At 31.7% G+C, this 22,302-nt stretch overlaps 3 protein-coding genes, 1 long non-coding RNA gene and 1 pseudogene across 12 annotated transcripts; 4 read left to right on the top strand and 1 right to left on the bottom strand.

Annotated features, from left to right (window-relative positions):
• Window positions 1-1,096: 1,096 nt before the first annotated feature.
• Window positions 1,097-2,808, bottom strand: LOC131617778 (uncharacterized). The gene is made up of 3 exons (XM_058889031.1): window positions 2,546-2,808; window positions 1,664-1,761; window positions 1,097-1,549 (listed from the first exon to the last, which is right to left on the bottom strand). The coding sequence occupies exons 1-3, from the start codon at window positions 2,601-2,603 to the stop codon at window positions 1,271-1,273; spliced, it is 435 nt and encodes a 144-aa protein (XP_058745014.1). The 5' UTR covers window positions 2,604-2,808; the 3' UTR covers window positions 1,097-1,270.
• A 2,847-nt stretch (window positions 2,809-5,655) lies between these two features.
• LOC131617777 (uncharacterized) lies at window positions 5,656-7,416 on the top strand. Of its 3 annotated transcripts, XR_009288676.1 has the most exons (4): window positions 5,659-5,961; window positions 6,148-6,437; window positions 6,732-6,778; window positions 7,126-7,416. It is a non-coding gene; the product is annotated as an uncharacterized LOC131617777 (long non-coding RNA). The 3 variants fall into 3 exon arrangements; XR_009288674.1 differs by having other exon boundaries at window positions 5,656-5,961; window positions 6,148-6,778; XR_009288675.1 differs by lacking the exon at window positions 6,732-6,778 and having other exon boundaries at window positions 5,662-5,961.
• Window positions 7,417-9,178: 1,762 nt separating this feature from the next.
• LOC131619648 (uncharacterized) lies at window positions 9,179-9,703 on the top strand. Its single transcript, XM_058890723.1, has one exon. The coding sequence runs from the start codon at window positions 9,179-9,181 to the stop codon at window positions 9,701-9,703; it is 525 nt and encodes a 174-aa protein (XP_058746706.1).
• A 1,374-nt stretch (window positions 9,704-11,077) lies between these two features.
• LOC131615698 (pentatricopeptide repeat-containing protein At5g12100, mitochondrial) lies at window positions 11,078-19,917 on the top strand. Of its 7 annotated transcripts, none has more exons than XM_058886852.1 (6): window positions 11,078-13,852; window positions 14,339-14,599; window positions 14,695-14,785; window positions 15,348-15,426; window positions 16,069-16,196; window positions 16,286-16,333. In XM_058886852.1, the coding sequence occupies exon 1, from the start codon at window positions 11,237-11,239 to the stop codon at window positions 13,565-13,567; it is 2,331 nt and encodes a 776-aa protein (XP_058742835.1). In that variant the 5' UTR covers window positions 11,078-11,236; the 3' UTR covers window positions 13,568-13,852; window positions 14,339-14,599; window positions 14,695-14,785; window positions 15,348-15,426; window positions 16,069-16,196; window positions 16,286-16,333. The 7 variants fall into 7 exon arrangements, with proteins under 7 accessions (XP_058742835.1, XP_058742833.1, XP_058742837.1 ...); XM_058886850.1 differs by having other exon boundaries at window positions 15,348-15,454; XM_058886854.1 differs by lacking the exon at window positions 15,348-15,426 and having other exon boundaries at window positions 14,339-14,454; window positions 14,568-14,599; window positions 16,069-16,333.
• On the top strand, window positions 16,565-18,224 carry LOC131615699 (squalene monooxygenase SE1-like; annotated as a pseudogene).
• Window positions 19,918-22,302: the final 2,385 nt, after the last annotated feature.

Genomic DNA, 22,302 nt, shown 5'->3' with positions numbered 1-22,302 from the left:
AATAAGGACAATAAACTTCTCCAACAATTTAGAATTTTAATTAGAAATTGAATTTTAAAAATATATTTTAATGTAAAATATTTAAATTAACATAAATTTAAAAGGCAAAATACATTTTGGTTCAGTTTGATCCCTTAATTATAAAAGTTGTCACTGCGGTCCTTTAATTTTTAAATAGAGACATATTAGTCATTTCCATATATTTTCCTCAAACGTAATTTATGTTAGTTTATGTGGCAGTTGAGTTGGTTGAGGTACTTCATCTTCTTTATTACCAATGTGCTTTTTCTTCGTGTTATGCATCTCAAAATTAGAGCAAATTCGTGTTCTGCTTCTTCCTTCTTGAGGTCATAGTGTTCTATATTTTTTCAGAAAATGAAGCATGAAATCCAGCCAATGCTCCATAATGTTCCATACTTTTTATGTAGTTAGATTGGAGCTTAGGAGTTTTAAAATTAATTATTTATACAAATTATAATATAGATTCATTTTACAAATATTATAATATAGATTCATTCTACAAAGAGAAGCAAGCTAGAGCAATCAAGACTTGGTTTTTGTGACTTAGGAAGTTGTTGGTAATGTTGTTGGGGCTAATGAAACAAACAAGAGTGCTTGCTACATTAGTGTCTAATGGAGATGATGAGTTGGAGGTGAAAGAAGAAGAGTTTGAAATTAAATAAAGTGGTGAGCAAAACAATATTAATGTGGTAGAACTTATAAGTGAAGATGAGACGGATGTGATTTAGTCATCTTGTTAGAAGTGAAGATGAGACGGATGTGATTTAGTGATCTTGTTTACGTTTAGAATTTGATTTAGTCATTTGAGTACATTCCTAATTTGAATCATTATGTTTGATTTATATATGTTGCATCATATGTATGTTGTTGGAACCTATTTTTAATATTTATGTCATATTAAGTATTTACTTTACCTTGATTTTTAAAAGCTCGAGCTATCCGCTATTTTCTGCTATAGCATTTGGGATATATGAGATTAACAACCTAGATCAAAAGTTGACAGGATGTAACTTTTTCAAGCCAATGGTTTCAAAATATAACTACAGTATAACTATTGACTACTGAGAATTAGAACTTGAGCATAAGAACTTGAGTATCGAGTATTGAAACATCGGGTGATGAATTTATTGTCAGAGTACAAAACCTCTGAAACTTATGTCTTGAGTGATCCATCAAATCAAAATTATAACAAGGGAAGATTTTGTCCAAGTATAAATAACTTAAAAGAAACTAAAATCTTCTGTGCGAATCACCTCCTCTCAAACTCAGCTTCATGGCAATGTGGATCTAACCAGTCCTTAGGAGAAGATCTCTTTGCCATACCCGCATTTGCTTTCCCCGCACCCACAAGCTCCCTCAAGTTATCCAATTTATTCTCCCTACCTGTTCCACTATTTTTCTTATCGGCTTCTTTCAGCTTTTGCTTGAACCGCTGCTTTCGGTTTGATAAATTTACCTCTTCCTTCTGTTTTGACTGTGAAGGAGGCGCCCCGTGTGGGCCAAGATAGATGTTCTCTTCCTTCTTCACCTACTCGAACAAACAAATACAGTAAATATAGACAGTGTCAGCTCAACCAGTTCCAATATCTCAAGCCTACATATTAACCGGCAAACGTAACACGAAACAATTTTTTCAACCAACCTTTGCAGCAGAATTTGATGGTTCTATGCTTGCAACATTTTCTTTCCTTTGATTAGACTCTTCAATTCCAAGACTCGGAATCACAAATCCATCAGTGTCTACAACCAAAAACAATCAACACAATAAGCATTCAGGAACAAAACAAATATGCTATCAAGATGCATCTGTAAAATAAAATCTCAACCATGTAACACAAGAAGTATTAAGATGCATGCATCTCACATGAGAACGCAAAACCAAACCAGGACAGGTTACTTCTAACAGCAAACAATCAAGTTTGTAAACTTCAATCTAATACAAATATGCACGGATATTCATTGCATCAACGACACATAATAATAAAACTTTATAAGACCAGACCAGAGATATCATTTTTTGTTAACATTAATATTAATACATAAATATAAAAACTATTGTCGTCGGAATTGAACCATAGACCAACCGTTTACACTCGGTTAACTCAACTAGCACTGCGCAACCCCACCCACCCCGACCAGAGACATCATCATATGCATGCAATATGTAACAAAGTCAGCCCTAACAAGACTCTAATTTGCATAAATTTTTTGAATCAAACAGCATCAAATCAAGCTAGAACTACAAACATTCAACAAAATGTGATCCTATTTAGCTAAAATACAGGACAATCAATTACCCTGGATAACAATATTTTTGATCCAATTGGCAAATATTGGTTATTGTGATTCAAACCAGTTCCACCCAAAATGCAATAAATCAGTAAGATTCAAAAACCCCGATTAGTTGACAGATTCGTAACTTTTATCCCAAATTTTTTTAGGGAAAAACAAAAGATCTCTCTTTTTCTATTCTGTTTCATAAATTGATATAAAAAAAAATTGAATTTGAATTGAAAATACATACCCCACTCGTCTTCTTCTTGTTGAATGGGAGAATTGGAAGGTAGTGAAGAGAGATCCATGGAAAAGTGAAGACCATGGGTTTGAATGCGAAATGGGCGATAAAGCCCTTTGAAGGAACTGAGACCGAACACGCTGAGATTGATTCGATATGGAAAATATAAACAAAATCAATCTTGGAAGAATCAATCTAGATGCGAAATTGATAGGGAGGAATTAAACCCTAACTCTAGGGTTTCGGTGTGACTGAATTACCCTCGCTGATTTGGGGGGAAATTGTTCGAATATGGAAGTAGTGATTATTCTCCACTCAAGGGTACTTCTGTCATTCTCAATTTCAAAAGGATTCTTTCCAATTATATTATTCTTGATTTTTTTTTTCTTTTTATTGAGTAAATTGATGGAGTGATGTTTTATGATAGATATATATTCTTCTTTTTTAATGATTGAGTGATTTTTTTAGGATAGATAAATACACTTTTCGGATCTATATCTTTAGGAGTGTTTATGGGTGCGGATCGATTCACGAATCCGTTAATTTAAATTGAAGCAATGCATAAATTATTCAAACTTATTTATTTCTGGGTATATTTAACCCAACCCGCAACAATCCATATAGTTTTGGTTTGGGTATCAGGTTTGAGTTTTGTAAATAGCAAACCCGTTGACTCAACTCATTAACGTGACATTAGTAATTTTTTATTTTTTATTATTATTTTAAATAAAAATATAAAATTATTTTTTTTCCAAAAAAAATTATTCTCCACCAATAATAATACTAGATCAATGATTTACGTAATTCTATGACCAAATGTTGTTTCTTATTTTCTTTTGTATCATTTCTAATTTACGTATTTTATAAAAATAATATGTCTTGTGGAGTTTTATACTATTATCCAATGTTATGTCATGTTGATGAATATTATTAGATATTATATGACGTGCTTAATCCATTTTATGTGTTAGAAATTAGTATAAATGTATTGATTTGTGTTACAATATTTTTAAAGTGATTTCTTTTTTAAATTTTAAACACAATCCACAAACCTAACCCAATCCAACCTATAAATGAACGGTCGTTTTGGGTCGCTTTGATAATGAAATTGCGGGTTGGACGACGATAGCAAGTCATTGAAGTTTGAACGGGTTAGGTAACGAATTAGGCCAAACTCGATCCAACCCAACCTATGTACACCCATAACATCTTTCACTGCATTCATCTTAGACTCTGACTAGCGTGTTGGAGTGCTAACCTTCCAGTTACACCCATACACCACCGTATCGGAGATCAGTATTACCGCTCCAGCGTCCTACGTTATCAAGCAACACCAATTTTTTTAGTTCAGTACGAAACACATTTTAAATGCAATAAAAGTTCTTAATTGGGTACCACATTTAACGAAAAAAAAAAGGTATATAATAATACATTTTATTAAAAAAATGTTGTTTGAATTGATAAAAAAACATTGTATATAGGGATGGCAACGGGTCGGGTGGGAGTTTCACACTACTCAAACCCGCACCCGAAATCGGCACCCAAACCAGAACCCAAAGGTTGTTCGGGTGACAAAATAACACTCACGCCCACATTCATTGAGTTCGGGTTTTTTCACCCAAACCCAAACCCGCAGCAAAATACATAAAATATATTTTTTCTACAATTTTCCACAAAATATATAATATATAATATCCGCACCCGAAATCGGCACCCAAACTAGAACCCAAAAGTTGTTCGGGTGACAAAATAACACTCACGCCCACATTCATTGGGTTCGGGTTTTTTCACTCAAATCCGAACCCGCAGCAAAATACATAAAATACATTTTTTCTACAATTTCCACAATATATATATATATATATATATATATATATATATATATATATATATATATATATATATATATATATATATATATATATATATATATATATATATATAAGCGGGTGCGATTTTGGATTTCGGGTGTGGATTTCCCACTCAAAGCAGACAATACCTAATAGTCGCAATGACACAAACTTGAGGTCGAGTGAAACATTAATTAGTGTCGTTTGTGTGAATGAAGTTTGTACTATGCCCCTCAGTCAACTGTTCCGAGCTTACCAAAATAATCTCATATTGTTTAAAAATTTATGCTAAAAATACGTTATATACAACGGGGACGACTCAAGTGAGAACACTTGGTTATTATGAGAAATGAGAACAATGAATCACGACCATTAAATTTTGATTTATTAATTTTAATGGACTGGATTAGTTTCTTTTTCTATGTTGATTTAAAATAAATATTAAGGATCATAGAAAAAGAAATCAATCGAGTCCATTAAAATTAACCGTTGTCTATTTCACTTAAAACTACGCTTTTTGAAACGTGGTTGGAACAAAACCGTCCCTTATTCATGTAAAGCTAAGTGCAGCGTAATTGTAAGGACTGAAGTTTCCGCACACAAGGATCGAACCCGTGTACTCTTAAAATGAAACATTTCAAAATGAAATACTGTACCACTACGCCAACAATTTATTTAATTTAGAATCTTTCCCTCTAGAATATTTATATTTATCATTATGTTATAGATTTTATTTACTCCAGAATTAATAATATTCTATAATATCTTTTAGAAATAAATAAAAAAGGTAAAAAAAACAAAAAAAGAAAATTTTATTATGCAATACATATAAGTTGCAGCTTAAAAAGCTTTTTAAGTTTATGTATTTTAGTTAAATATTATTAGAGAAGTTTTTAAACAAATTTAAACGAAAAGTCAAATTTTAATAATTCTTCATAAAAAATATTTTAATATACAATACAGAATATAAAATAAAATTAAAAACTAGTGATTAAGTGCAATTGAATTGAATGAGATATCTTTAAAAGATATTTTTATTTAGAAAACAAAAAATAAAAATAGTAAAATAAAAATTATGCTCAGTAAAAATATTGTATTTAGAGTTTGAAGCATTTTTTGACAAATAAGGTAAAAAAAGAACAAAAGTTATAACTGATCAAATCCCACGAATATCTAAACAATATGATTTGATCTATATATAAGTTAAACAATATGATTTGATTGGATATGTATACAAATTAATCATATTTTATACATAAAAATTATTGTTAATAAATTTTTTATAACCGTGTAAAGTATATTGAGTTTATATCTTTTTCTTTTATCAAACATAATTCCTCACCCATCGTTCCCAGCATCCTCGACACCCAAACCCTAAATTTCAAATTTTTTCTTCCTCAGACGCAACAAGGAATACTGAAAGCTATCGAACTATCAAAGGGTCAATCATCATGTCTTCGTCTCTCATCTATTGTAAAAGCAGGTCGATTTCTTTTGCCATCAAAGACCCATAAGAATTGACACACGATTCTGGTCTGTCAATAGAAGGGAAGATTCATTCATCTTCAATAAAAGGTAATTTCCATAATCTATCTTTTCAAAGATTTCAATTTTAATTATTTATCTTTTCAAAGCTTTCAATTTTAATTTTTTTGGTATTTTTGTGTCCCCGATTTTAAAAACGTATCTCTTTATTCATAGATTTCCAGATTTAAAAATTTCTTAAACTTTTCTGAAGTACACATCATTACCTTTTTTTAGGACACGGGAGTATGCTTAATAGCTTTTTATCCTGATGGTTAGGGGGTAAATTTTATTGGGAAATTTTGATTATATTTAGACTAAAGATGTATCAGAATAAAGAAAAAGATGTCATTCTGCAAAGCTCATGTATTGCAAGTGTTTTCATGGGAACCTATTATTTATAATGACACTGTTGATATGGGATAGACAACTTGATGATATTTGCATTCACATGGCAAACTTTTGCGGTGCTCGCACTATCCAAACTCCACCGAAACTCTGTTGGAGTTTGAGCCACAGATATATCGGTAAGACCCATTATTGTTTCGATCAGTTCTCACTTTTAGTTTTTAACTTGAGCATACTAACTGTCTACTATAATTATAGATTTAGATTGCATATTCTGCACCCATATTATTAAGTAGCGAAGATTTGTTTTTAGATGTGCATAGTATTTTGGTTCTTTGTTAGCCCATATTCTTAGTGGTAGTTTGTGTCAGCTTAATGAGCCATATGGGATGTCTTGGATCTCAATAATGATGAAATCACAAAGAATAGGCATATTTTTGGATTAACTTAGGACTGACTTTTGGTTTTTTCAGCATGTCTCATAATGAGTGGAAAGACATAAAGAATACATATATTGACCGTAAGCCACTAATTTTGTTCTTTCTGAAGTTTCTCTTTGAAATTTGAAGTTCCGTGTTAATTATTTATGGTGTTATTGCTTCACATGGAGAGAGTATTATATGCCAATTTCTTTTGGTTGGGAAGCCCATTGCTGTACAGAAATCAATGATGTTATGGTGTTATTGCTTCACTTGGAAAGAATTTAATAATAAGGAACTTTTTGAGTTTTTAGTTCTGCTTTAGAAAAAGAGTTCGGCCGACATGTATAAGTTCATTCAACCATTGATGTCATGCATACTTTGACTTAATTTTTATGATTAAAAGTTGTGCTTTTGGATTCACTTGTGATTTTCTTATTTATTTCAGGTGATGAGTATCTACTTGCAATGAAGTAATTACTCCTGTTAAATATGTCATGGAGGTTTTCTACTTTTAATATATGTAGTTTAGAAATGTTTAGAGAAGAATTTGACAAGTTTTTACGATTTACAATGGAATGTAATATTACCTATTTTGTTCCTTTCTACTTCTCACAATTAGATTTGTATTTAACTTAACAAGATTTAACGCTTATATTGAAGAGAGAATTATGGTAGTGATGTTTTCTTCACTGCCCATTCCAACCTTGAATGTTATAATCTGTAGAATTCACTTTCAGTGGGACTTTTATAGGATAATTTACTCTTTTTATTAAATATTTTGAATTTTTTTATGTAATCCTATTATATTTTTCAATGTTCTTCTAATGTTATTTATAGGTTTTTTTTTTCAAAAAAAGTGTTATATACCCACGGTTTTAGGCTGTAGCCCAAACTAAACCGTAGCTTATATTTGAGTTTAAAATCCGTAGCTTATAGATAAGGCAACGCTTTGTAACAGTGGCTTATAATAAACCGTGGTTGAAACAAACTTAGTAAACCGTGCCCTTTAACTTATCTTAGGCGACACGTTTGAATATCTGTGGTCTAAAGTTAAAAAACCGTGCCCTTAAAGAATAGGCAACGGCAGTTTATTCCACACATGAAAAACCGTCCCTTAAACATTTAGACTACGGTTTTTCTACTTTAGGCAGCGGATTTCAGTTGTTGCCTAAACTCATTTTTGTTGTAGTGAACAAATCAAAATTTAATGGTCGTGATTTGTTGTTTTCATTTCTCATAATAACCAAGTGTTCTCACATGAGTTGTCCCCATATACAACACTCATAGATTTTAACCCAACAAAACGTTTTTTAAAAAAGACAAAATCATAAGAATTACTCCCTCCGTTTCACAATGAATGTCGTGTTAGCAAATAAAATTTATTTCAAAAAGAATGTTATTATCAATTTTAATGTAGTCATAATTGCTATTTTTCCAATTTTTTCTTTCAATAATTACTTTGTACACTACTTTCAATACATTTAGGATATTATTTTAGTAAAAGTACTAGTACAAATAGTACAATGTTTTAGGGCAAAATTATTATATTTTTTAATTTATGTACAAAAAATCTTAATTGGCAATCATTTCAAAATAGATGGAGGATAATTTAAAAAACGGACAATACCTACGGGCTTAAGATCAAGCATAAAAGAATTGTTTTATTTAATATACTTTAAGGAAAATGTTAACGAGTGCTCTTAAGACACCATTTAAGTGATTAAAGTGATAATTTTTTTAAAAAAATGTGTATATCCAATATATTAAAAATGTATTAAAAATTAAAATATTAAATTTTATAAAAAAATATTTTCTTTATTTAATATATTTAAAAAGTGTTTTGAGGGCACTGATTAGTAAGAACCTTACTTTCAAGGCCGTCACAAAGTTTTTGGAGGCCCTGTGTAGATTAGCCGCAATTTAACCATAAAAAATTATTATAGATCCTATGTACTCATGATTTAACCTACCTGATATTTTATGAAGCCCTATTTAATTATAGTTTAACTCTGAAAAAATTTGAGACCCAGTGCGGTAGCCTACTTTGCACTCCATCAGCTTATTTTAAACGGTATTTTTATATTAAATGTAGGGGTGTGAGTGTGATATATGCCGCAGGAGTGCCTAATAAAAATCCCTATGACACTAATTATTTAGGGAGAAAACAGTCTTTTCTTCCTATTGTTCCAAAGCGCATTCTAAACATTGTTTTGAATGGTCAACACAACAAATATAGTGGCATGTGTATGTGTAAGGGAAGAGTCAGATTATGTTTACCACATGCATGCATTCCACGATTCCAAAGCTTTGATGTTAGTAATAATGCAAAAAACAAACACCTTTCATATCTCCAAGAGAATCAGTAAATAACAAAAAGTTTCCTTTCATGTCAGAGCAAAAAAATGGACTTAAAGTTTGCACTTGCAATGCAACCTTTGTATTTGCATTATTACATGCATTTGGTGACTTTGGTTTTTACATCATAAAAAATGATGAACATGGAGAAAGTAACCAAGTTGAGTTCTATTTTCACCACTTTCTTAGTTCTTGTTCTCTTTTCACTTTCTAAATATTTTCCTTACATTTTCACTCTTCTATTTGTTCTTCTATCTACTATGATACTTTTCAAACTATCAAAGAAAAAAGAGTTGCAATCTTCATTAGGAGATGAAACTTCTCATAATCAAAGTGAAGGACATTCATATCCTTCACAAGCAGATCCATATTCAGATTCTTCACTTCAATTAGATAGTGAAAGTAGTACTAGCTTAAGTATTGATGAAAGTTTTGAAATTGATCTTAGAAGAAATCAAGATAATGATGACGACGAAGACGAGGAGGAGGAGGATCTTATTGAAATCAATATTTCAAGGAGTTTGGATTTTATTTTCAAGGAGGGGGGTCTCATGGATCTTTTAGAAGAAATGAATGAAGATGAAAATTTAATTGAGATTGATATTTTCAAGGGATTTTCAAAATATCAAGATTTTAGGTTTAAGGAGTTGGCATGTTTAGGAGATTAATTTATGTGTTTTTGGTGATTGATCCTTATTTTATTTTTATCTCAAGCTGCTATTTTAGGTTAAGTTTCACCCATTAACTTTGGTTTCTTAATCTTTAAATGCTTTGTATTTAGTATTATGTGATTAGTTTTAATTTTAATTAAGCCTCGTTTATTGATTTTATGAGTTTTGAACACATTACTCACTATTCATTTGTCCCAAAGAAGAAGAAGAAATGCATTGTTCATATGATTTTATTTTATAAAAAGGTACTATTTTATTATTAACATTAAAATTACAAGATCAAATTTATCTTCTTCTTCAACCTTGAATCTCTTTCATCTTTTTGTTCATCACGACTTACTCACTATTTTTATTATTTGAAGGTTTTTTTGGCAACCCTCTCCAAAAAAATTGAATAAAGTTAAACTATGATAAAGCCTCAAAATCTCCTTTGAGATTTTTGGCATGTGGGGGCATTGTTAGAGAGAATGGTGATTCTTTTTTGGATGCTTTTGTTTTTTATTTAGAAGTCTCGAATTTTCTTATTGCCGAATTTTGGGTACTATGTTAATAATTGAGTTCGTTCATGAAAAAAATTAGTACAATGTTTGATTGGAAATACACTCGACGACGGTGGTTAAAACTTTTAGTCCCCCGTAATGTATGCTTGGGTTGATTATGAATATATGGTTTAATTGTATTAATTTAGTTTTTAAGTGAAATTTTGTGGTTACTCAAATTTTTAAAGAATAGAATGGTTGTGCAAATATCCTTGTTAATTTAGGTTTATCTTTAATCGACACTTCTCATTTTTCTCTATACATTTGTGTATTATGGTAAATTTTGTAAAGAGACTTCGTTTGCGCTTTTTTAGATTTGTTTATCTTAAGAGGCTTTTTCCTCAATATTTTGTAAAAAGTATTTTATTAATAAAATTAAAATGAAAAAAAATCACATTTATCTTCTTCTTTAACCTTGGATCTTCTTCATCTCTTACTTAAATCACAAAATATTATTAAAATAATACACAAATGTATAAAAAAAAATAGAAGTATCAGTCAAAAAAGATAAATCTAAATTAACAAAGGACATATATGTACAACCATTTTCTTCTCTATATCAACAACAACCTTGAATCATTTCTTCACATATGCACAACCTTGAATCTTCTTCATCTTGAGATGGTTTTTCCTCAATATCTTGTGACTTGTTAAACAATGCATTTCTTCTTATAATTTTATTTTATAAAAAAATATTTTATTATTAAAATTAAAATTAAAAAAAAAATCAAATGTATCTTCTTCTTCAACAATTATCTAATATTTTGTTTATTTAATCAATTATAAACAATGATTTATTTTTATAATATACTATAAGACTAATACGATAGTTTGGCACTTCAATTGTTCATTTCAGTTCTTCTCTCACAACCACACCACCGCCACCTGCCGTTGAACCGCCACTACCTCCACCTGCGTCGAACTGTCACCACCGTTAAATAGAGATCGCCGCCGTCGAACCTTCTTTCAATATCAACAATCTCTAAAAACGATGTTTTTAAGAAGACGCTCCGTTCTTCACCTTGTTCCCAATTCCCACCTCAAAAATTCCACTTCCTCATTCTGTTCCCAATCACTCACATTCCCCCAAAACCAACAACAATGGCTTCAAACCTTCCAACACCTTCAGTCATTAATCGATCAAGGCCGCACAAAACCCGCCCAAACCGTCTTCAAATCGCTTCTTCTCTCCAACGCCCCTTACTCATTCCCTTCGCAAATCCACTCCCTCGTATCCAAACCCATCTTTCTACAAACCCTCTTACCCTTTTGTTCCAATCCCAGTACAATCAACCGAGTCATGGAATTGTTCTATTCCATGAAAAATGAAGGCTTTATCCTCCCCATTTGTTTTATTAATTCTCTTCTCCAAACCCTTGTTCATTTGCACCAGTTCGAGAAAGCTCTCACTCTTTTTAATGATGTTGTTGAATCGGGTATTCGGCCCGATGCTTTTTCGTATAAAAAAGCGGTTCATTCTGCTGTTATGATGAGGGATTTGAATAAGGGGTTTGAGTTGATTGATTCAATGGAGAGAGATGGGATTCGGCCTTTTGTTTATGTGTATAATTTGATGTTGGGTGGGTTGTGTAAAGGGAAGAGACTTAAGGATGCGCGGAAGATGTTTGATGAAATGATTGAGAGAAGTATTGTTCCGAATACGGTTACTTATAATACACTTATTGATGGGTATTGTAAGGTGGGTGAAATAGAGGAAGCTTTTAGTTTGAGAGGTAGGATGAAGGCTCCATATTCGGAGCCAAATATTGTTACTTATAATTGCTTGTTAAGTGGTCTTTGTGGTTTGGGGAGATTGGAAGATGTGAGGAAGGTCTTGTTGGAGATGGAGGGGATTGGTTTTTTGCCTAAGGGGTTTTCATGTTTTTTATTTGATGATAATTATGTTTGTGAAAATGAAAATGGTTTGCTAGATGGAAATGGGACACAGGTTGATGAGCGTACTTATAGTGTTCTGTTGAATGGATTGTGCAGGGTAGGAAGGGTTGAAAAGGCTAAAGAGGTTTTGGCAAAGCTAGAAGATAATGGGGTTGTTCCCAGTCAGATATCATATAACATACTGGTGAATGCTTATTGCCAAGAGGGTGACTTGAATAAAGCTATATTGACAGCTGAAGAAATGGAAAAACGAGGGTTGAGGCCTAGTTATGTCACCTTCAATACCCTGATTAACAAGTTTTGTGAAACTGGGGAGTTGGACCAGGCAGAGAGATGGGTTAAGAAGATGATAGAGAAGGGTGTTTCTCCCACTGTTGAGACTTATAACTCTTTGGTTAATGGTTATGGTATGGCGTGTGATTTTGTTAGGTGTTTTGAGATTCTTGAGGAAATGGAGAAGAAAGGGATAAAGCCTAATGTCATAAGCTATGGTTCTCTGATAAACTGTCTCTGCAAAGATCGTAAGCTTCTTGATGCTGAGATTGTGCTTGGGGATATGGTAGGTCGTGGGGTTTCTCCAAATGTAGAAATATATAATATGCTCATTGAAGCTAGTTGCTCATTGAGTAAACTAAAAGATGCCTTCAGATTTTTTAATGAAATGATAAAAAATGGAATAGATGCAACTCTTGTGACATACAATACACTGATACATGGAATCGGGAAAAACGGAAGGGTAGCAGAAGCTGAGAATCTGTTTCTCCAGATGACCAGCAAGGGATATAATCCAGATGTGATTACATATAATTCCTTAATGTCCGGATATGCAATGTCAGGAAACCCTAAGAAATGCCTTGAATTGTACGATAATATGAAGAAGGGGGGCATAAAACCTTCCGTTGGGACTTTCCATCCTTTGATCAATTCATGCAGGAAAGAAGGTGTAGTGACAATGGAGAAAATGTTTCAAGAAATGTTAGGAATGGGCTTGATTCCAGACCGAGCGGTATATAATGAAATGATTTATGGTTATGCTGAAGATGGAAATGTTCTGAAGGCAATGTCTTTGCACCAACAAATGGTTGATCTGGGAGTTGATTCGGACAAGGTGACTTACAACTGCTTGATTCTAGCACACCTTAGAGATAGAAGGGTCTCAGAAATAACACATCTTTTTGATGATATGAAGGCAAAGGGTCTGGTTCCAAAAACTGATACATATAAAATTTTGGTTAAAGGACATTGTGACTTAAAAGATTTCAATGGTGCGTATTTTTGGTATATGAAAATGTGTGATACTGGTTTCATTTTAAATGACCGCCTGTGCTATGAGCTAATATCCGGGCTTAGAGAGGAGGGAATGCTGCGGGAAGCCCAAATTGTATCCTTAGACTTGAATAGTAGAGTTCAACAACTTGAAGGCTAGCAAATGATACACACCATTATACATTATCGAACTTTCCCATTTTGGTAATAGTAGTTGGGATAGAGATTGTCTGACGACCCGGGAATGGGAGATAAGGGAAGAAGGAAAAGAAGAGAAAGAAAATAAAAATTGGGATTGGCAAGGCATAGAGAAATGAAAAGGGGAAATAAATGTAAAAGGATATGTCCAAAAAAATCGTGTACGAAAAACAGGATCATATTACATCCAGGAAGTCAAAGTCAGGTATGCAGGGCAGAGAAGTTAAATAATCACATGCTGATAATGGTAAGACTATGTAATCCTAATTGCTTACTCGCAATTTTTTGTAGATTATAGTTATCAAGAATTTTTAGGTGTGCTTGGACAAACTATAGAATTAAACTCTTATTCAATAAACTATTATAGAGAGCTTAATTAAACACTCATTTATAAACCACTTGATGAATATACTGTAAGCTTTTTCTCTAAAGTTTCTTTTTTAAAGGATGAGCATATGCTGCCGTATTATGTTAGTCCAAATAAACTTTTTGGGATGCTTCTTGGTGTGTAAGTAACTGCTTCTTGGTTTGCAATGCCTTATCTTTTATGGAAGAAATGGTGCATTGCAAACTTCCTATGTCCAAAAAGGTCTACTCATCTGTAATATATATGTGCCTAATTGCCTATAGCAAACAAGTACCTCGGTTAGGGTTCATTTCATTGCTGCATTCATGTGAGACTTCTGTTTCTTTTCCTGAATGTTTTTGTTTTTTATTTGTGATAATGTTTTAGGGTCAAATCTTAGAAGCAGAGTTTACATTGAAATTGATGAAATCATCTGGTTGCAATCCAGCAGAGTTTACATTGCATTTCATATACTGCAATGCTTGATGCCAACAATGCAACTGGTAAAATAATTTTTAACTGCTATTATTAGGATGGCTGGATACCATCCTGTACATGGAGCCCTCACTTCCTGTAATTTCATCTGATTGTTTAAATCTGTTCCTGATTTCTTTAGGAAAATATGGAAAGATTGAAACTGTGTTTAAGGTATTTATGTTGAATCTTCCTTCTGATATTTATGAAGTTAATGTTAACAAACACATCTATTTCCAACTAATAATCTTATTTTTTCACGTGTACAGTTAATTCTTCCAAATGTTGGCATCGGGTGCTGATGTTAACTTCAATTTGAAGAACCTTTTATCATCTGGAAATCGGAAGAAGCATTTAGAGGTAAGTCTCTCTCGGCCTCTCTTTCCATCTCTCTTACGCATACTTAGTTAAGTTGAATGTAATGGTGATATATGGAGAATTGAACTTCATGACTTTGACGCCGTGTCTCCAATGCCACTTACGTTAGTCTTGTAGAGGCTTTTGTTTGTTATTCATGAATATTCAGTCATGAATGTGTATTTTCATTTTCCTAGTATTTCACATCTTGTGCATAGTAACCTTCTCTGGCCACTTTTAAAGAAGGTGATGATAAGTTTTACCAGAGAGTGATACCTTTCTTATGCTTTTATTGATATCTACTATCTACCCAATACTATTAAATTGACCAAACTACCAATACTGCCCTTTCCTCCAAAAAAAATTACACTGCTAAAAGGATATTTTAGTAACTAACAAATTAACACTATAACTTTTCTACATTCCAATAACTATGTGACACTTGGCAACTAAAATCCTTTCTCCATTCCCAAATCCTTTCTCTCGTCTTTCTCTTTCTCACATTCCCTCTTCTCTCTTCTCTCTCCTCAAACCCTAAAAATGTTTGGTATTCCTCATCTCACAGGCTTCTCAATGAACCGGTTGGATTTCTGTTTCAAGCAATCTTGGCGTCGACCACCGCCTCTCCTTCTCCGACAACTGATGTATGAAAATGGTTTGCGGTGAAATTTGGTAAAAATCGTGTCTTTTTCATGTAATCAACAGATTTAACTGTGGAACATTTGATTTTCACTTTTCTTTCCTCTATGTTTTGGTGCCATTTTTGTTGTGAAAGATAACTTGAAATTTCTGTGTTTTTTGCAAGAACTGTTTCTAAATCTGAGACACTTATTTCTTCATTGATGTATGAACACGGTTGTTGATGGAACCTATAAAAATGTGTCTTTTTTCTCCTTATGTTTTAGCTGTGATTTAGCAAAAAATAGTTCACTTTACTCTTTATTTTTAACTTTGTTGCTTTTTTTGAGAATCCGGGGTTTGCTTTTTTTGAGAATTTGAGCTGGTTAGGTTAGTATTCTGTTATAGAATTGGGGGTTTCTTCGTTTATTTGAAGTGATTTGATAAACTGGTATGTATTTTTGTTTATTTATTTTAATTTTAATTTTAGTATTTTTTTTATGTTCTTCAATCTTTGGCTTTTGAAGTTTGATGATAAAGACTTTTGGTGAATTTCTATTTGCTGTTTATTGCTTTCTGGGTTTTGATTCGAGCAAGCATTTGCATGATATGTGATTTTGATGATTAAGGGTAAGTGAATGCATGATATGTGACTTTGTTGTTGATAGGAACTAAGCATAGATTGAAGTGTGAACTGGATTGAGGAAAGTAACTCCTACAACTAGGAAGATGGTGTGTTTGTTTCATATTGAAGGTGAATTCTGGTTTTTGGTGTCACAATGCATTTCGCTCCAAAGTAAGAATTCTGGTTTTTGGTGTCACAATGCATTATGAATTCTGGTTATTTCCTTAGCATTGATGCAACAAGTACGTCTTCGATTGCAGCCAAACTTAGGACTCTCATTAGAACCGTATTTCTACAAATGCTTTCAAGTAAGAATTATAAACTGTATAAAAGTTGAATTGATCAAAATTGTGGCATAGTTTTGAAATCTGATTTATTAACATTCTTATATCATTGTCAATATTTGCAGAGAAAATTCGGAGAGCATAGGTTTGAATATTTGTTCTGGCATGGAAGTGGAACCATCAGCTACACCTTCGAAATAGAATTTTGTTACCCTTTTAGTTCAAATAGAACTTTGTTCACATTAAGTTGAAAATGATTGCAGCTCCCCCCTGAGCTTTATGATGCATTCATATCCAGTGGACAAGGGCAACATAAGGACAAAGCCGAACATAAGCATGCCAGCAGATCCTCGTCCTACTCCTAGTGCTGTACTGATGGGAGATGCATTCAACATGCATCATCCACTAACAGGGGGCGGAGAGACAGTAGCATTGTTTGATATTGTGGTGCTGAGAAATCTTCTCAAGCCTTTGCGTGACCTGAATGATGCACCCACACTTTGCAATTACCTTGAATCCTTTTATACCTTACGTAAGGTAATGTTGTATGCATATTTTTTTGCTTTTGATTAAATTTATAACACAAATAAATAAGCAGACACAATATCAAACAATGCGATGGAGTACAGCGTCTTTTATTGCACCAATATTGACTTCACTCAATGTTTTTAAAGCTTAAAAGTTAAAACACTGATGTTAGTCATTCAATTTGCAGCCTGTGGCATCCACCATAAATACATTAGCAGGTGCCCTTTACAAGGTTTTTTGTGCATCCCCTAATCAAGCAAGGAAGGGAATGCGCCAAGCTTGCTTTGATTATCTAACCCTTGGAGGCCTATTCTCGGAAGAACCGATCTCTTTACTTTCAGGATTAAACCCTCGTCCCTTAAGTTGGTTCTCCATTTCTTTGATGTCGCAGTATATGGTGTTGGCCATTTACTATTACCTTCACCTAGGCGGGTGTGGCTTGGAGCTCGGTTACTCTTTGTAAGTTTAAACCTATTATTTTTATTCGAGTTTTTTGTGTCAAAATAAATAGCTTACAAATTAACTCTTCAAAACCAAATTTATCATTTCCTAGGGTGCATCTGGAATCATCTTGCCCATAATTAAGGCTGAAGGAATTCGCCAAATGTTTTTCCCTGCCACTGTTCCATCTTATAGCAGAACTCCTCCGGTTTCAAAAGAGTGAGTATCAACAAATGCATTTCCAAAAGACAAAGTTTCTCTCGAGATGAGCTAGCTTTATCATCCGTACTTTAGAAATTGAGGGAAGGTTGATGCTGCAGATTTATCATCCCGTACTTTATTAGCTTTACTTGACTATGGAAGATCCTGCTGATCAGTTTGGAATTGGGACGCTTCGTTTGACTGCTAGACCGACGTTTCTGTTGCATGTTGTTATTGAGAAGGATCTTAAGATGGTCGTGGGTTCTATTATTAGAAATATGGAGTCAAGTCTCTGTGCGTTTTGATGATCTTAATATAAATGTTGCTGAGCACCGAGACTATTGCTCCTGTTTGCTCAGGAAACTACGGAGAATATTGCTGCTCTTTTGACTCCTCATTCTGGTTTCTATTATGATGTTTGGGTGGATGATGCATGTTTGTTTGTTTTCTATGATTTATTCACCAGTATATTTGTTGTTTCAAGTCAACCAGTTCCACATTCTTAGGAAGGATGAGCATGATCGTGGGAAGATTGGATTTAAATTCAGCTTCTCAGCTCCTATGTAGCAGCTGAGTTCTCTCTTTTTTCTTCTGGTTATCTAGCTCTTCAAACATTAAATTTTGTTTGTTCGCCAACGCATAGACATTACTATTTTTTTTCATTTTCTTACCTTTTAAACTTACATTTTGACAATCAAGAGAGGTCATTGTTTTATATGATGCATCAAATCTGGTTTTGAAGTGATACCACCCCTTTAGGAATCTTAATAATGTATCAGCAGATGCTGATTGCACGGCAAAGGCGGATGAAATTCGAAAGTAATGCATTAATATATTGATTACAAAAAAAATGCCATTTTTCTTGTGGAAAATGATATGTAAAGCATATAATAATTTTCAGGGAACATCAACCACATGTATGTTTAAAATTCAACAATGTTTTGTTGAGAAAAGTAGGATGAATTTATATGAATGTTGTATATTTTGAAGGTTTAGAAGAAAGGAATGGAGCTCCTTACTCAATGTTGGCTTTTTAAGAATAATTTTTGGTCAAATTTTATTTACTTTTCCCTCAGTCGAATTCTAATTAATTAGAGCCATGGAATTTAATCAGATCCTAATATCTCCACTTCTAATGGTTGAAATAGAAAATGAGCTAATCTTTTCATGGTTGAGATCTTATGGAACCGTTTTAATATGTTCTTGACATGCTTTATAGAAAAATGTAACAGCCACTTTAGAAGAAAAACTGTGTGGTCTTATTCTAGACATTGTAAATATTATTAAATTTGATGCTTATGTTGATAAATATTGTTTTTGGGATAGGTTTCTCATAAACTATTCATATCTATTGGTGCATGCACAGCCACTTTGATTTTTTAAAATAAAAAGTAGTCTTATTGATATTAAAATTATTGAATAAGAAACATTGCCTTGTCTAATTTTAACCGGCTACTTCTAATCTTTTAATTTTAAGCCTTGCCAGCCAGCCACTTTTTACTATGATAAGATATGATCAAATAAAACTATCAGAAATTGTTGTTCTAGAGTTAGAGTTAGTATTTGATTGTTAGAATTAACATTATTTTCGTATAAGGCTTGTCAGCATCTAAGAAGGAAATATTTTTATGGTTAGGTGTTCCTATCTCTAAAATTCACTATTTTTACTGGTCAGTGTCACCACAATACATTTTTTATTTATTTTAATCGGCAAAATATTTGTAAATATTAGATATGTTGGATTTATCATATTGGTGATCTTATAATAACAATTATATATGAATAACAACTAGGATGATCTAAGATACTGAATTTTATTACTGAAACAAACTATTTTAACGGGTCTCTATCTCCATAATATTTTTCTTATATAAATTTTATCACTGAAACTCACTATTTTTACGGGTCACTATCACCATAATACCCTTTTGCCTGTTGTGTTTCCAACTTTTTTTTAAAAATAGCTGCTATATATAGCTTCATTACATCTATATTATGTTTTATAAATCTTAATTTAATATTTCTCATTCGAATTTTTAAACTTCTTTTTTTACTTTTATAATACATTATTCATCTTAAGATTTGACTTACCCGTGCGGACGCACGGGTCTTCTACTAGTATTGTTTTGTATTCCCTTTGTTTCACAGGTCCTATTCACAACTTTATAGCAGATTTGACTATCTTATGGCAGATATGATAGTTTAACTTAGAGTTATCATGTTCATGAATTTGAACAGGATCTTTGAAAAGAAAAACCGGGGATCGGACATCTGCAAGCCAACCATGTGAATCTCATGTTCTTAGTTGAATCAAGGCATCTTGAAAATTAGTCTAGCCTAACCATGAAACTGCAGAGTTTGTTTGGTTTTAAGCTCGGATTCTTCAAATGTCATTCAAAAAGCATAGTAATAAATTTTTTTGTATGGTGTTCTGTTGAGTCTTTTTGTAAAATGCATTTTGTGGCATTGTCTTCAAAGCAAGGAAAATGCTGCTTTTGCAAGCTCAATTTGTAAGTTCATTCTCAATAATTTGCAAGGTTATAGTCATTTTGCATTTGCTTTTCGGTAACTCTTTGGAATGTGTTTTGCACTGCACCAACTTTTTTCTCACGAGTTAAAAACCTTTTTTTTCTTAGTTAGTATCAATATAAATCAATATTCAAATTATAATAAAACTTAATAACCATAAATATATATTTTTTTCTTTCTCACTCCTATCATATTTTTTTTGAAACACATACATTATTCATCAATTTAGCAATGCGACAGATTCAAGCACGTCTATCACAATGCACTTTCAATTACAATAGCCTTTTATTCTTCGGATCTTCCATTTATTCTTCACATCTTTGCATCTTCTCAAGAATTTGTACAAATTTCTTCACATAGAACTTGAAATTAAAAGAAAAATAGGATAGAAATGAGAAGATGGATGTAACTGCACTAGTTTTTTTTATAGGAAAACTCAGTTTCATTAATAGCCAAATAAACAAGAATTATAGATATTATAAGAAAATTGAAATGAAACATACTTCATACATAATCTAAAAGTACTTCTAAGAGAAAACATTACATAATAATCATAAAAGACAAGAGAAAACATTACATAAAAATCATAAAAGACATTTCATCCAAAACAATTCATTCTCTTGCAAACACAATTTCAAATCCAATTATAGATAATTTCTTTCACTTGTGTTATTATATTTCTACTTTCTCAAATGTTGCCCAACCTTCTCAAATGTTTACAAATTAATAAGTAAATAGTGTTGAAATGGATGTTGGACTCATAAGCATCTTTGCTCAATATGAAATGTCAATAGACACATATAAACATGCTACTTGACACAATATTTTTAAAAAAAATCAACTTCAACAAGAAAAAAGTAAAATGTCATATGTGGACAAGTTATGCTATTTAAATTTGTCATTAAATAATTGTTAGTGTAATGTGATAACTGAACATAGAGTTATGAAACACATTAATTATCATACTAACTCAAATGACTAGATATAGATTCTAAAGTCTTTATATTAGATACTTTCTTGTTAGATATTTTTTAATATATTAATGAAAATTTGTTAGTCTAATATTTACAATTGAACACTATTAATATTTTTTTTTATATTATTATGAAAAAATTAATTTATGTAAATAAGTTATTTTTTTCAAATAATTTTTTGTATTTTTTATCTACCCCATCATTCCAACCCAAACTAACTTGTTATTTCTCGGTTCAGTTTGGACTTTATCGCAAAATTTGTAAATCTAATTCAAACCAATCCATTTAATTTTAATTGATTTGACTATTAAATTCTCTCAAAACCAAATCAAACCCGCTTGCGAACACCCTAAGAGTGTGTTTGGATGAGGTAATTTAAAATTTTAAATAAATTTAAAATTCAAAACAATTCAAATGATTCAATTGAAATTCATTTATTTTAAATTATTTTGTTTGGATGGAGTATTAAGGTAATTCATTGTTAGATTTTTGGGGTCATTATTTATAAAAGATAATTTTATTGATCAAATTTAAAAATTTAAAAATAGGAATCAAATTGCAATTTGTAAAAATTTGAAGGACCAAATTATAAATTTTAAAAATTATTAAGAACCAATTTGCAATCATTAAAAAAATTTAGGGTCAATTTTGTAATTTTGGAAAATATGAGGACCAAATTTCAAAATTTGAAAAAATAATAGTAACAAATACATTTTATGGAGTACGAAGGAATTTTAATTTTTTTGGTTTTTGGTGTCATTTCAAAATGATTAAATTTAACTTAGATAAAATACTCCATAAATTTCTATTATTTTAACAATTCTCCATTTTTGTATCCAAACAATAAATTTTGTACAAATCATTTTACATTTTCTCAAAACATTATATTACCTCATTAAAATGCTTCATCCAAACATACTCTAAAAAAAAAATTTAAACGTGATATATTTGTTAATGGCTGATATAAAACAATCATACTTATTTTTAATTAAAACATAATTTTGTATGCTTGCCAATTTTATCATAACAAAATAATCATACTTATTTTTAGTAAAACAATTATTATAATTCATTTTCAACCCAAAAGTTGATAAAAATTGTGGTCTAACGGCGTCAGCTCCCAGTGTACATAATGCAAATCACAATAATAATATATAAAGAAAGAATAAATTCCTCATATAGAAAAAGAAAATCAAACGACAATAATGCAAACAAAGAAATAATGCATTTCTCGTATAAAAAGAAAAGAAAATCGAACGGTTAATCTAGCACGTATCCATGAATATCAAATCTCCACTGTTGACAATTTTCCCTTCAGAA

Source organism: Vicia villosa, linkage group LG7, assembly GCF_029867415.1.
Source record: "Vicia villosa cultivar HV-30 ecotype Madison, WI linkage group LG7, Vvil1.0, whole genome shotgun sequence".
Taxonomy (NCBI): domain Eukaryota; kingdom Viridiplantae; phylum Streptophyta; class Magnoliopsida; order Fabales; family Fabaceae; genus Vicia; species Vicia villosa.
The sequence above is the reverse complement of the archived record's forward strand: the minus strand, read 5'-3'. Positions and strand labels throughout refer to the sequence as shown.

Bases quoted from the DNA above. Each gene is read 5' to 3' on its own strand.
- LOC131615698 (XM_058886855.1), top strand. From the start codon at position 11,237: ATGTTTTTAAGAAGACGCTCCGTTCTTCACCTTGTTCCCAATTCCCAC.
- LOC131617778 (XM_058889031.1), bottom strand. From the start codon at position 2,603: ATGGATCTCTCTTCACTACCTTCCAATTCTCCCATTCAACAAGAAGAA. The intron at 1,762-2,545 runs GTATGTATTTTC...TTTTGGTTGTAG, and splicing joins ACAAGAAGAAGACGAGTGGG to ACACTGATGGATTTGTGATT. The intron at 1,550-1,663 runs GTTGGTTGAAAA...TTGTTCGAGTAG, and splicing joins CATCAAATTCTGCTGCAAAG to GTGAAGAAGGAAGAGAACAT.
- LOC131619648 (XM_058890723.1), top strand. From the start codon at position 9,179: ATGGAGAAAGTAACCAAGTTGAGTTCTATTTTCACCACTTTCTTAGTT.